This window comes from Bubalus bubalis, chromosome 9 (assembly GCF_019923935.1).
Source record: "Bubalus bubalis isolate 160015118507 breed Murrah chromosome 9, NDDB_SH_1, whole genome shotgun sequence".
Taxonomy (NCBI): domain Eukaryota; kingdom Metazoa; phylum Chordata; class Mammalia; order Artiodactyla; family Bovidae; genus Bubalus; species Bubalus bubalis.
In genome coordinates, this window is record NC_059165.1 from 90,707,994 (window position 1) to 90,722,900 (window position 14,907).

Here is a 14,907-nt window from a genome sequence, read left to right on the forward strand (position 1 = left end):
GGTCCCCATGACGACGGACACGGTAGCTGGTTCCAGATTGTTGGCATTAGTGTTATAGGATGACAGTCAACACCCTCTTGCATCTATAGCTGGGACAGTTACAGAGGAGCCTAAGAGTGAGTGATTGGGAGAGCATTTTTAAACAGATGAGTTAACATATGTTCCAAAGCGCCAGGAGCTAAAGTCATGCAATGCCCCCCTACCCAGATGTTTCACACATAGGTCCAATCCAGCAATTGTTGTGTTTCAAAAACACTATGTGCATTCCAAACATTGGAAGGTTTACCCACAACAGGCCAGAGGGGTAGAAACTATTATCACCCCATTTCTCAGAACGGGAAGCTGAGGCACAGGCACTTTGGGCTCCTGGCTAAAGGAGACGTAGACCCAAGGCTGTAACCCTGCACTAAAACTGCCCTGCTGTAGACCTATTGTTTACACTGTAAGGACCCCTTCCTGCTGAACTATATGATATAGATAGATAGATACAGACAAATGCATTGCTAAGTCGCTTCAGTCATGTCTGACTCTTTGCGACCCCATGGACTGTAGCCCACCAGGCTCCTCTGTCCATGGGATTCTACAGGCAAGAATACTGGACTGGGTTGCCATTTCCTTCTCCAGGGGATCTTCCCAACCCAGGGATCAAACCTTAATCTCTTATGTCTCCTGCATTGGCAGGCGGATTCTTTACAGCCAGCACCACCTGGGAAGCCTAGATAGATAGACAGATAGATAGACAGACAGATGGACAGAACTCTTCACTCTCAATTGTGAACTTGCACCCGCCACCACTAATGTATTAATACTGTCTTTCCACACCTTATCTCAAGGACTCCAATCTGCCTAACCTCCCAAAATGTGAGAGTTGCATCTATTGTAACCATTTTACAGATGTGGAAACTGAGGTTTAAAGAGAGACAGAGAGAGTCTGTGCTCTCCAAACTGTGTTCCAGAGTAACCCAAACTGCCTGGTGAAGGCTGCATGCCAGGTGGGTGTTGGGAACAGTCTGGCAGTCGCAGCCACCTGGGAGAAAGCTCCTAAGGCAACTTGAACTTGAAAATGTCTGTGAATTGGGGATTCTGCCCTCCAGGTGTTCACAATGGTTTTCAAAATAATAAAATATTGCTTTCTGTTATGTTGGCATTTGGATTCCTAGACACCTGTCTCTCCCTTTCATCCTGAGGTTTAAATGCCCCCCATGGTTGCACAGTGGGAATTTAGAAAAACAAAACATTAGTGAAGTGCCATTTGAGTGACTGTCACTCACAGCAGGGGGAGCCGGCAGGACGGAGGGCATATGTGTCCCGTGTGAATCATGCTTCCTTCTGGCCTAGCCCCGGGGCCCAGGTCAGTAGCATCCTTACCTCGGGCCTCAGGTTCCTCCCCTATAACATGGGGGAAAAACATTCTTTCTGGGCATGGGGCAGCTGCCCCAAGTTGGCGAGGGGTTATCATTTGTCCTTGGAGATGGGTCAGAACGGCCAAGCTTTCTAAGAGCATCTCAGTGCATATTTAACAGAAGGTCAAGGCGCTTCTAAGTGCTGTTCTTCTGTTGACCAACACCAGGGGGTGGGCACTGTTCATGCACTTCACAGGGGAGGATGCCAAGGGGGAAGCATCCTGCTCTTTGAGGTGGCAGAAGTGCCTGAGAGAGGCTGGGAGGGTGTGCAGGATGAACACAGGGAGGGGTGAGGCCAGGTCCGTCAGGCTCCCTGGGGGCTCAGACTGGAGGAGGGCAGGTCTGTTCTCCAGAGGGAGAACAACAGAGCCTGCCATGGGGGCTCAGGGGCCAGGTAACTGGGCTCCAAGCCACTCCAGTGCCTCAGTTTCTGGATCCAGTCAAATGGGTCCACTGTGGGTGGGGGTAAGAATCACTGGACACCCAGGAAGAGGCTGCAAGGGTTTATCTGGCCAGCCTGAGGTTCTTCCTGGACACCTTCCTCCTGGGGTACTGGGGAAACATATAGGGGAGGCCCAAACCGCCCCCCCTGCCAGCTCCCAGTTCTCCTTTGGTGCTGGCTGAGGAAGCAAGAGCAGAGTTCTGGAGGCTCCCCTGTTGGTTGGGGCCCTTCTGGCTACGGAAGGGCAATTGTAGCCAAGCCCCTCTGCCTGGGAACTGCAGTCCCGGTCTGGCTTCCCGGGGCTATCAGGGGGAGAGGATACCATGAGACCCCCTTCTCCCGCCATGCACCCCGGGTTGTACATCTTTAAGGGGAAAAGCGCGCTCGCGCCGGGCCTCTGCACACGTCACTTCTTCATTCTTTCCCTCCCCCCCACCTTGGCTCCTTTCTCCAACTTCCCGGCCAGCTTGGGGCGGGTTGGGGGGGGCCTTCAAAATCCACCTTCGGCCCCCAAATGTCCCGCAAGAGCCACCAACCCCTACCCACTCGACTCGGGCGGGCGATCCAGGGGGACCCGCTGCGGTTGGGGTGTGCGCAGGCCCGTTGGTCCCCGTCCGGTGCCCCGGCACAGGGCGGCTCGAAATTCGTAATCATAAGCAATGATGGGGGTTCAGGAGGCATGGGGAGCGCGGGGTGGGGGCGGCTTTCCTTTCTCGCTCGCGCTCTTTTTTTACCCCCCTCGTTTCTTTGAAAGTTGGATATTGAGAAGTGGGAGGTTCGGGGTGGGAGGGGAGAGAAATTGGGGGAGGGAGGGAGGTGGTTGTCGGAGGGAGGAGAGACAGAGACACAGAGAGAGACAGAGACGGGGGGGCTGGAAAGGAAGAGAGAAAGACTGAGGGAGAGAGAGAGGGAGTCGGGCGCAGGAGAGAGGGAGAGCGCGGGAGGAGGGAGGGAGGCAGACCGAGGGAGGAGGCGGCGAGGAGCGCGCCGGCCGCGGCCGCGGGAGGGGGGGGGGGGGTTTGGAAAAATGACTCAGTAAGTTCAGCGCGCCCGCTCCGGCCGGCCCTGCGCCTCCCGCCGCGCCCGGGATGTATTCGTCCCCGCTCTGCCTGACCCAGGTACGCCCCCCGCCCGGCCCCGGGTGCGTGCCCCCGGTGCCCCGGCCCCGCGCCCCCCGCCACCGGGCCCCAGAGTTTGGAAGCCCGAGGAGGCGGGACGGAAAAGGCGCGCGTCCCTCCCGCCCCCGCCTCAGGCCAGGGTCCGGTAGGCGGCGGGGGGATGGGCCGGGACCCTCACCCGGGACGCCTGCCCTGCGTGCCCCACGGGACCTCTCCCCCTGGCGGACGTGGGGGCTCACCCTGCAGTCTCGCCCTCCCTAGACGCAGGGAGGCGCACCCCCACCCAACCCGGGAAGGTCGAGGGGTGCCCGGGAGAAGGCCAAAGGCGGGGTTCTGTGCGAACCCCCGGACTGGACCCAGGCCTGCTCATAGGAGGAATCGAGGGGGTCCCCGTTGGACCCTGGATGACAGGAGACTCTGGAGGGGAGAACCCCTCTGATACGGGGACAAACGCCCCCCCCCATAAGGTGGTGCCCGGCCACCCCGGCCCTGGCCGCCTTTCCCCCCATTATTGGCCCACGTGTGCGCGGAGGGGGAGGGGGCACGCGAAGTTGGAGGCACCAGCGGTGGGGGGAGGGGGTGCTCCAACTTCCCGTCGGGTCTCCCACTCCCCGCGCGCCCCCAACACCGCCCGATATTTTCGCTGCATCGATTGTGGGTTATTGAGCCGCCGCCGCCGGCGGGAGGAGCCGGGAGGCCGGGCGAGCCCGGGTCTGGCCCGGGCACTGCGGCGCTGCAGACGCCCTCGCCAGCCCGGCACCTGCCCCTGCCCCCTCCTGTAGCCTCTCACCCCTGGCTGCGCTCCCAGGCTACCTGGACTCGGTCCTTGTGCAATGACCCAGGGGGTGTGTGGGGAGGGGGCTGCTGTGCCCGGGGTTGCCCCAGGGGACCCCTTCTCTCCCCCAGCTTCCTCCAGGGGGACCCTCCCAGGTCTGCTGGTTCCACTCTCCAGCTCCGCCCCCACCCCACGTCCTTGGATGTCTTTAACACATGGGGGTCGGGCCTCAGTTTCCCTCAAAGTGACAAGCGGCTGCGGAGGCAGTTTCTGGAGGGAGAGGCAGTGTCAAATGCGGGGCCGCAGAAGCTGGGCATCCAGCGGGCCACCGACTATCCTGAGGACCAACTACTGTGTGGGGAGCACGTGGATGCTAGTCTCTGCTGGGCGTCCCCGCCACCATTCACGATCCTGGGGTGCCCCTCCCGCATAGCAGGCTCTTTCTCACAGGCCCCCTCTAGCCCCCGCAGTTTCTGGCTCCCCACAGGGAATGTGAGGGCCCAGGCCAAGGGGGTCTCAGGGCCTGTCTTACCCCTTATCCTCCGAGTGACCTTGGGGATGTCCCTGCCCCTCTCCAGACCTCCCTTCCCCTTCAGAGCAATTTTTGGGGTCCCCCAAAGCAGTCATCGCTGGCTCCCCTCTGCCGCTTGTTGCCCTAAAGCTCACCAAGTACCATAAGGGTCCTAGTCAGGGTTGCTGGGTGACCTTGGGCCTCAAGGGGTGGCCTGGGTGGCCCCAAGGTGCCCCCGCCCCCTCCGTCCTTCCCGCACTTGCTGGCTCCCTCCCTCTGGGAACCGCCCAGGGGGGCTGAGCCCAGGGAGGCTATTCCAGGCGAGGAGATTGGACGGCAGCCTATTGTCACTGCGCCCTGGAATTCCCCCATCAGGACTCCTTGGGAGACAGGCCTTGGTCCACGTTGCCCGGGGGTGGGGGGTGGCAGTGAGAAGCAGAGCTGGCCTTCCTCTGCTCCCTGGGCCTGGCTTTCCCCGGGCACAGGGCAAGGATCAGCCAGGCGGGCTCTCGGTGGAAACATGGTAATGAAAAATACCTGAGGTTCTGTGTGCAAAGGACAGGGCGACAGGGAGACAGTCCGGTGGAGAGAGGACCTGGGAGCTCCCAGGCCAGGGTGGGGATGGGGTGATCCAGAGGCAAGGGGATCCCTCTCCTCTGCTTATTCTCCCATGGGTGCCCCTCACCCTGGAGGGATGCCTGGGACCCCCTTCAGCACAGCCTCGGTGTAATCTCCAAAGCTGCATGCAGGCTCAGTCTGGTCTGGGCTTTCCATCTGGGGGATCTGGAAAGACTGTTCACGGAGGACCCCCACTCCTGGCTGCATCTTAATCTCGCCCTACCCACCTCTCTCTGACTGCCTGCATCTCTCCCTGTCTCTCTCCCTCTCCATCTCTGGGCCTCTGTCTCCCCTCCTCTACTGACTAATTTTACGACCTGAGCCCATCCGAAAATAGCTCCCTTTTAGCTGATCCGACCCGGATCTTCTCAGAGCCGAGACTGGATGGGGGTGTGTGAAGGGGGGGAGCCGGGCTGCTCCGGTGCCAGCCCGCCCTGTACCCCCAAGGTCCTGCCCACCTGGGGTGGGGGTAGTGCGGCCACGGCCCGGGCGGCCCTGGAGGATTCTGGGAGCGCCGTCCTTGTTTCAATGGTGACTCAAACGCTTTTCACTTTTACTCTTAAGAGGAACTGTGTGGAGCAGCCGTTACTTCCATAAATCCTGCCGGCGGGAAGGCCGGCCTCCCCACGCTTGCCCCGCTCTGGGCCTCCCTCCCTGCCTCCCTCCCGCCCGCCTCTACCGCCACGTTAGTTATTCCGGGTTTGGGGCCAAATCCCTCTTGGCTGCAGTGCCCAGGATTCCCCGGGGCTGAGGCTGGGCCTGGGCCGTGGCCACAGCAGCGCCGGCTGCCAGGGCCCCCCTCATTCATTCATTCTTCCCTTCATTGCTTCACCCTATTGCCTGGTGGGGCAACACTCTTTTTTAAAAAATCACTGTTTCTCCAGTGGGGAGACTGAGGCTAGGAGAGGGTCCCCGACTCTGTCTTGATTGAATATGATAGATCTTCATTAAGCGCCTCCTATGGGCCAGATGTATGTGGTGGCGACTTGTGGCAGGGCACAGAAGGCACGAAGTGCCAGCCTAGTATGAGTTCATGGAGGGTCTGCTGGGATTTGGGGGCTGGGTCTCCCAGCATTTCAGGACTGGGAGAGGGGCCAAGACCAGAGAGAGCTAGGGCCTGCCCCCGGGTGGCACAGCATGGCTGGTGAGTCTGGAACTGGAGCCACTGCCCTCCTGACTGTTTGGTCAGGCCTGGGCAGGTGGGTGCTCCCTGAGATTACCCCTCCACGACCTGTGGTATGGTGGTCTCCGATTGGCTCCTGTACAAGGCACGACCTCGCCCCATGTTTCTCTCCCTCTCTCTGTCTCTCTCTGAGTCTAAGTCCGTGTCTCTACCCCTCCCTCCTCTGCAGCGGAGGTGCTTCAGCGCGTCAGGGTCGGGTGCCTTGTAAATCACGACACTGGGCTTCTGGCCGAGTCAGCGTTCTCTCCCTTCCTCCCCTCCTCGCTCGCTCTCTGCCTGAGCTGACCTACCTTCCTGTCTCCCACCTAACGGATGGGACCCACCAAATGTCCTGGGGCTTCCTGTCCCATGAGCAGGTGGGTTCGCAGTGACCCGCACACATGTGTACTGGCTCGTGGCCTGGGTGCGAGTGAACCCTGGATGTGCCGTCCCCAAAGCTCACACTCCCACACAGGTAGGCACACAGATGTGCACACACGTGTGCCCTGCCTGGGGTCAAGAGGCAGGAACCCAGGTTGGCCTTGGATATGCATGTAGATCCTGCCTAGGTGGCTGTGTATCTCTAGGCAGGTGACCTAGTCCTTCCTTGCATGCTTCAACCTTAGCTTGGGGCCTGGTATACAGTCGGTGCCAAATAAGCTTGGCTGTGATGATGGTTGTCACTAAACTAAGAACTGCAGCTTCCCAGGTGGCACTAGTGGTAAAGAACCTGCTTGCCAAGGCAGGAGATGCAAGAGACACAGGTTCGATCTCTGGGTCAGGAAGATCCTCTGGCGGAGGGCATAGCAACCCACTCCAGTATCCTTGCCTGGAGAATCCCATGAACAGAGGAGCCTGGTGGGCTATAGTCCATGGGGTGGCAAAGAGTCAGACACGACTGAAGTGACTTAGCACAGAAACTGATAGCTGGATTAAACACCCCATAGGCATTTTCCAGCTCGTCCTCCTTGCCTTCTGTCACTATCTGCTCGGGGCAAGCTGGGAGCCAGGGGCAACCGTGACTCCCCAGAACCTTGAGCCCTAACCACCACCACCACCACCAGGGTTTTTCTCTTGGTCTTTCCTCCCCTACCTGCCTAGCCCTGTACAGGGTCTCCCTGAGTTTGACCAGACCCATGTGGGAACCGGCTTCCTTCGTCGACTGGGGTGTGTGCCTTGGGAACAAGCAGAGGATGAAGTTGGTGCTTTCTAATCTGGATGCCATTGAAGCAGCAGTGAAGAAACAGATCAAAGCCACGCCCTCGAGGGGCTGCAGTGTAGTGAGGGGATGGCAGGACCCGGCTGCTGCTTTGGCTTCCCGAGGAGGAGGTGGCACGTGACCCAGGGCTGAGCAGCAGAAGGGGGCCACATGGGATTCAGAGAAAGCAGGTGGGGTACAGAACAGGAAGCCCTGAGGAATGACCAGACCCCGAGCTTGGGGGGTTGGGGGAGCTGGCAGTGGGGCCAAGGATCAGGAAGTTCAAGGTCATGGGACCCAGGTTCAAGTCCCAGCTCAGCTCCTTCCTGGCTCTGTGGCTGTGGGCCAGTGGCTTCAGGGCTCTGTGCCTCAGTCTTTCCCTCTGGACAGTGGGTACAACAATTTTTCCCATTTTGTAGAGTTGAGAGGTCAGTAAATGTTCAGCTTTGCTCCCCGTCTCTCTCCCTCACACCCGAACCTTCTGGCTCAGCATCCACCCAGGACCACAGGGCACAGAGAGTAAAGTCAGGAGATTCAGGGCTCAGACTCACTGGTCACTTTGCCAGGTTTTCTACTCCCTGGACTTAGTTTACCCAAGGCCTTCCCAGGAGATCCTCAAAGGCCCTGCCTGACCTGCCCATCCCCTCCCTGCCCGCCCTCTTTTCCTCTCCCTCTCACTCACTCTGCTCCAGCCTCACTGTCCTCCCCCCCGTTCTCTCCAAACATAAGGCATGATCCTGCCTTAGGACCTTTGCATGTGCTGTGTTCTCCACTTGGAAAGCTCCTACCATGGATGCTCATCTTTTAGGTCTTTGTTCAAGTGTCCTCTCCTATGAGAGACCCTCCCTGACTACCTCCAACTAAAAAGAACCATCCCCAGGGGACTCCTTGGACCGCTCCCCCACAAACTCCTTTAAATTTCTTTAGAGCACATTGTTCAACTTGACATTTCCTTTTTTGTTCCATCCTTCCTTTCTTTCGCTTTCTTTCCTTCTTTCTGTCTTTCATTTATTTATTTTTTTAGCCACACCTCCAAGCTTGTGGGATCTTAGTCCCCCAACCAGGGGTGAAACCCAGACCCTCAGCATTGAGAGTGTGGAGGCGGAGTCCTAACCCCTGGATCACCAGGGAATTCCCTGTTTTATTTATTTATTGGCTGCAGCTTGTGGGATCTTAGTCCCCCAACCAGGGATTGAACCCATGCCCCCTGCAGTTGAAGTGCAAAGTCTTAACCACTGGACAACCAACCTGACATTTTATTACATTTCCTAGCTTGTTTAATATCCATCCCTGTCCAAATCAGGATCCAGGTGAGGGCTGAGCCCAGGGCTCTGCTGGGCCCCAGCATCATGCATGGAGCTGGCACTCAAGAGATGTTTGTTGAACCATCAAATGTATTTTTCCCTCACTGGATAAGAGCTGTTCATAAGCTATGATGCTCTGAACTTGGAAGGAGGAATCACTAGCAAGAACACTTAGTCTGGCACCAAATGGGCCTGCATTCAAATATGAGTTCTGCTGTTTGACACTTAACAGTGGGCTTACCTGGAGGAAGGGACATTGGAACCTGAGCTTTGAAGGATGCACAGGAGTTTTGGGATGAGCACTTAGGAGGTGGACAAGAGATTCTCAGTAACATTCGTTGAGTCACTGAGGAGAGAAATGCTTTGTGGAAAACTTTTGGTTTGGAAATTGGAGCTTGACATCCTGGTTTGCTGTCCTGGACTCTCAGAGTGGGTGAGCCACGGGGAGGCCCAGTAAGGGACACAGCCCAGAGCACAGTTGGCCAGTCCATAGTGCCCAGCGAAGGCTTGGACCCAAGTGTCTGCCTGCCAGCTGCTGCTGTCTTCTTTGGCCAAGTAAAATTTTCGGAATTCTTAGTCCCCAAACCAGGAATCAAACCCATGTCCCCTGCAGTCAAAGCACAGAGTCTTAACCACTGGACCACCAAAGAAGTCCAGCTTGACATTTTATTATACTTTTTAGCTTGTGAAGTCCCAGTGGGCCAAGTAAGGTTTCTGGGGTTTCTTGCTGTCTTCCTTAACCTTGCATCTGTGATTACCAGAGCAGTGAATAAGCTCCCCACTGATCCCCAGCAGGGTGCCAGGTCCCTTTTTGCCCATTGTACAGGATGAGAAACTGATGCCCAAGGCATGGCAGTGATCTGTTCCTGGATCATACAGAAGGTGAAAATGGAGGCCATTGTCATCCAAGCTCGTTCCCTCCAGTCTGCCTGGCGGCAGGTGCCTCAACCCTGGGCCTCAGGGTTAGGGGAGACCGACTGAGCTGGACTTGAAAATGCCCAGCTGTGTGGTCCAGGCTAGTTCTGGGAGAACCCTGAGGAAAGCAGGAAAGGCTGCCTTAAGGAAGGAACATTGGAGATGGGGTTTTGAGGGATGTGTAGGAGTTCAGGAGGATTCTTGGCTTCTAGCTTTCCTTGGCTGTCTCCCTTGCCCTGTCAACCAGTGAGGGCATTGGGAAATGTCTGGGGAAGAGGCCTTGGTTGTCACAGGTCTTGTGGGACAAAGAGAGCGTCAGGCCTGCCTCTCACCTGGGTTGACCTCCCTGGGAGGACGTGGAGGCTCAGGCAGCAGGTCCATGACCCAGTTACAGGCTGTTTGTCTTCCTTCCTCCAGAACCAGCTGGGGTCACCAGTGACGTGGGCTCCCGCCCCTGCCCACCTCCCTGGCATCTTTCCCCAGAGAGGGCCCAGGGAGGAGGGGGTAGGCATACGGCAGGGGTGAGGGGGCTTGGAGAGGGGAGGAGAAGGAAAAGGAGAGAACTCATCAAACGGGAGGGGGCTCAGAGGCAAAGGGGTTCAGGGAGAGGTAGGATCTGGGCCCAAAATAATCCTAGCAACAACAACAATAATAATAGCATAATTCAGGCTTTTGAGAGCTGGGCAGATAAGGGGGTTCCTATGCTAGAAGGAGATAGCACCCCCGTTCAGCTGGCTGACACCCCAACTGCCCCTTCCCAGCTCCCTCTGATCACTCCCCCAATAAGCTCCAGGCCTCGGATGACAGGCCTCCTTCTACCATGGTGTTCCCTCCATGGGGGACAGTGCGCCATGCCTCCATGTATTCCCTGCCCCGATTCTCTGGCCAGACTCCCAGGCTCTGGACCCAGGTCTGCAGATCAGCTGTGTGACCCTGGGCGAGCCGCTCCCCACCCCTGGGGCTGGCATGTTGGGTGACATGGTGACACAGGAAAAGCGCCTCTGAGGTTGGAGGGGACCTGGCAGGAGACAGCCCCTCAGCAGGTCAGCCGGGGCACGGTAGGGTGGGGGAAAGGGGCTGTAAGGTCCAGTCCCTGCCACAGCTGTTACGGTGACTCACATGTCGGGGGACATTGGCATAGAGGGGGCTGGGCTGGCACAAACAGTACCCCATCCTGCCCCACCCCATGAGGACAGAAGGCTATTTTCAGACCCTCAGTAATAGAGGAGATCTGAGGTCGTCTCCCACCCCCAGCACCCATGGTACAGGTGGCCCAGGGGAGTTGGGGTACAGGACAGGGAGGGGGCACCTGAGGCGGGGAGTACCATGTGCATCCAGGCTTGGAGGTGGGACCGAGCCTGGCCACATCCACCTGGAAACCAGCTGGTAGCCCAGAGCAACTGTGTCACCATCTTCCTGAGAGACCCCTGCCTCATGGAGAGCAGGCTGTTCCGAGAAAGGGGCAGACAGGGTCTTGGTTCATGTCCTCACACAGACCCTGAGAGCCTCCGGGACCTCAGTCAGGTCTCTGCCTGTCTCTGAGCTTAGCCTCCCCGTCATACAAGGCATAGTGGAGCCTCGGGCCTTTTCCTGCTGCTAGAAGATTGTAAGCAACTAATCGTTACGGCGACAACAATAATAACAATAATAATAATAGCATAATGCAGGCTTTGGAGAGCTGGGCAGATAATGAGATTCACATGCCAGGGAGAGACGTAACCTCCATTCAAGAAGCCCAGTGCAGCCCCCAGGCGAGAGTAGGGATTGAAATTTCTCTTCTCTGTCTTCCTTTCTCCTTGAATTTCTCACCCCTTGAGAAATTCTCACCCCTTGAGAACATCCCAGGGATGTTCTGCAGACTCAGTTTCCCTTGTTGAAAATGGCAAGAATGAGACAGCCTCCTCCCACCCCCAGAGAAGAGGAAAGGGGCCTCCCATGGCCCCATTATTCTCCTAGGGGCCCAACAGTGGGGAGGGCTGCTGTTGTTTCCATGGAGAAGTTGGTTAGGTGTGGCTTCCTGTCCCAGCTGTGCTCCTCGTGACTGAGTCTCTTCTTGGGGTCTCAGTTTCTTCATCCGTAAAATGGGTGTTGCGGCTGCTCAGTAGCCCCACTCAGGCAGTGGGGCCGGGGGTATTGAAATCACAGCTCTGGGCAGGTCTCTGGCCCTCCTCGGGCCTCAGTTTTTCCATCTGTGGAATGGGTCTGTGGGGGGCAGGCTAGGGTGAACTGGCCCCCAGGAACCCCTCTCTCCAGCTCTGAATCTCCATGCCTGAGCTCCCTTTCTCTGCTGCATTCTGATCTTGCCTCCTTGGGCCTCAGCTCTCCCTGCCCCTGCAATGGGTCTATATAGGAACTGCCCCACCCCACCCCACCCTTTCATTAGCCCCTGACATACAGTAGGCCCCAGTGGACCTGTGGACCTCTTGGCCTGTGGACCTCAGCTGGTTCTGTCTGTATCTCTGGGCTATAGAAAAGATATCTTGTCCTCATTTTTTCATCACTGCCAAGAGCCAGTAGAGGCAGCCCTTGAACCTCCATCTCATGTCAGCTTCCTCTGCCGAGCAGTGGGTCTGGCAGACAAGTGACGCTGCGAGCCGTCTGTTCCTGAATTGTCAGTGTCCAGTGTGTGCTCAGCCCTGCTTTGGACATTTGAGTTCACGCTCTAGTTCAGTGCTTTGCAAAGTACAGTCCCAGGGCCCAAGGCCCACTCTCTGTGTTCATAAATAAAGTTTTACAGAAACACTGCCATGTGGTCACATCTCTGTGGCGTCTTGCAACAGAGACTAAAATACTCACTACCAGTTCTTTATGGTACTTTTAAAGTTTGCTGACCCCAGTTCTAGAAGGCAGAGAATGGATCCATGCCGCTACTATTCTATCAACCTCAGTTTTCCCCATCTGTTCAGTGGGTCCACATCAATTTCCACCTGGGACCCTCAGCTTGTACTGCCTGTACATTGGAGTTCAAGACAGCCCTCCATGACTGGCTTCCTTGGCCTGTGCCTTCCACCATGATCAGAGCCTCAGTTTCCCCATCGGGGCAATGGGTTCTCAGATGATCCAGTGAACTTCTGCTGGACCCCTCTGGCCCTGTTTTTTCCCTGGGAGTTTGGAGGTATCTGCAGAGAACCTCTGCACACCTCTGCTCCACCATCCCTCCAATGTGTCTGCCTGGGGCCTCTGCAGCCTCAGTCTTCTGGGCCGGGCAGTGGGTCCACGGGCCCCAGGCGCCTCCTGATCTCTGGCCTCTCCCGCCCCGCAGGATGAGTTCCACCCTTTCATCGAGGCGCTGCTGCCTCACGTCCGCGCCTTCGCCTACACCTGGTTCAACCTGCAGGCGCGGAAGCGCAAGTACTTCAAGAAGCATGAGAAGCGGATGTCAAAGGATGAGGAGCGGGCGGTGAAGGACGAGCTGCTGGGTGAGAAGGCCGAAGTCAAGCAGAAGTGGGCATCGCGGCTGCTGGCCAAGCTGCGCAAGGACATCCGGCCCGAGTGCCGCGAGGACTTCGTGCTGGCCATCACCGGCAAGAAGGCGCCGGGCTGTGTGCTCTCCAACCCTGACCAGAAGGGCAAGATGCGCCGCATCGACTGCCTGCGTCAGGCTGACAAGGTGTGGCGGCTGGACCTGGTCATGGTCATCCTCTTCAAGGGCATCCCCCTGGAGAGCACCGACGGCGAGCGCCTGGTCAAGGCGGCGCAGTGCGGCCACCCGGTGCTCTGCGTGCAGCCGCACCACATCGGCGTGGCGGTCAAGGAGCTCGACCTCTACCTGGCCTACTTCGTGCGGGAGCGAGGTAAGGGCGTGTGCATGCACCGGGCTGGAGGTGGAGAGGGCTGGGGATGTGCCTGTCTCAGGGGCATGAACCAGGCTCGCAGGTCTGAGCGAGGAGGCAGGTCCAGTGGCCTGCGAGGGGTTGGTGGGGGTGGAGGAGGCTGACCTATTAGAGGTCCAAGGAGGGAGGCGTGTCTCGCAAGGTTTGAGCAAGGAGGCGGGCCTTCTTCAAGTCAAAGGGAGGAGGCAGGTGCGGGGAAAGTCAGATGGACTAGGCACGTGCCATGTGAAGTGTAAGGGAAAGAGATCCGGTTCATGGGGAGAGTGAGGTAGGGGGCAGGTGTGTCCTGGGGGTCCAAGCGGGGTGGCAGGCCACAGGAAATGAGATGCTGTCCCAGAAGGTCTGTTGGCAACAGGGGTGAGGATGGGCCACTGACAGGTGGGAGAGGGGCAGCCTTATCCTTCCTGCGAAAGCTGGAAGGGTGCTGGGTGGCCCACTGAATGCTGGTTGATCGACTCAGACCTTCCCCAGAGTCCTGACAGGTGTCATGTTGATGCCAAGTGGGAAGCTGGGGCACTGTGTGACTTGAGCTGTGTCATCAATCTCTCTGGTCGTCGGGGTTCCCTACTCCCGCCCTTCTAGCTAGGTGTTTCTGGTGTTTGCTGGCTCTGTGGTCAAATGGTCCACATGGAGACCAGTGGGGTTTGTGAGGATGGAGAAATCCAGGACAGCTTCCTGGAGAAGGAGGCTCCCCTGAGCTGAGCTCTGCAGGATGACTGGGCAGTGATGAGCATGGGGCTCTCCCAGGGGGTCAGCAGCCTGGGCAGAGGTGCAGAGGCTGGACGGGTGGCCCAGTCCTGAACGTCAACAGGTCCTGGTGGTCGTGGGCAGGGCCTGGTTGCGCGGGCAGTGGGCTTCACGGACCCACTGCTTCCTGGTGGTGTGCCCAGTGGAGCTGTCACATGAGGTTATCCAAGTTCCTACCTGGATTGGGCCTGGGGAGATTCTTGGAGATGGTGTGTGTCGCGTGTTGAACTCTGGTCTGCTGTGTGGCGGGTGGCAGCTGTGACTGTCTTCATGTGGATGGAATCAGGTGTGCCCTGGAGAACCTAACTGGCACAAGTCCCGTGCCCTGCTATTCCCACCCAAGCTGAGCCTGGTACCCTTGTGGGCGTGAACCTGCACACACCCGGGCTGCCTGAGCGTGTCAGGTGGGTGCACTCGGTTTGAGACCCAGTCCCACCACCGGTAGCCCCACAGGCACCCACTTGATCACACAACCAGAAATGATTGGGGAGGGCTTGGGAGGAGCGGGGGTGGGGCAATGAGAAGAAGTGGGGACTCCAGGCAGGACCGCCCAGCTTCTGATCACAGCCCTGTCCTGTGTCGTGTGCCGGCTGCGTGACTCTGGACTGTAACTCAGTTTCCTCCTCTGTACAGTGGGAGGAACAACGAGGCCAACTCCCAGCGGTGCTGTGAGCCTTCCATGAGGTCTCCTGGTCACCATGGTGTGTAGGGGGGAAAGCCAGGCCAGAGTTCCCAGTCTTGACCTTGATTCCTTGACCTTGACCCCATCTGCCCCATCCCTCACCCCTCTCCGGAATTCGATGGGGCCAGAAGCAGAGGGGTAGACAAGGTGACTGTTGAGGCCGTTGTGATGGGGGAAGGGGAGGGCACGGGCAGCCTAG

The 14,907-nt window shown here is 57.9% G+C and overlaps 1 protein-coding gene across 4 annotated transcripts in view; it reads left to right on the top strand.

Moving 5' to 3' along the window:
- The first annotated feature begins 2,806 nt into the window (after nt 1–2,806).
- Nucleotides 2,807–14,907, top strand: part of NFIC (nuclear factor I C) — a 63,579-nt gene continuing 51,478 nt past the window's right edge. For all 4 annotated transcript variants that reach the window (XM_044947920.2, XM_025293164.3, XM_025293166.3 and 1 more), the window contains exons 1-2: nt 2,807–2,963; nt 12,709–13,240. In XM_044947920.2, the coding sequence (XP_044803855.1) occupies nt 2,934–2,963; nt 12,709–13,240 (562 nt within the window). In that variant the 5' untranslated portion in view covers nt 2,807–2,933. The remainder of the gene's footprint in view (nt 2,964–12,708; nt 13,241–14,907) is intronic.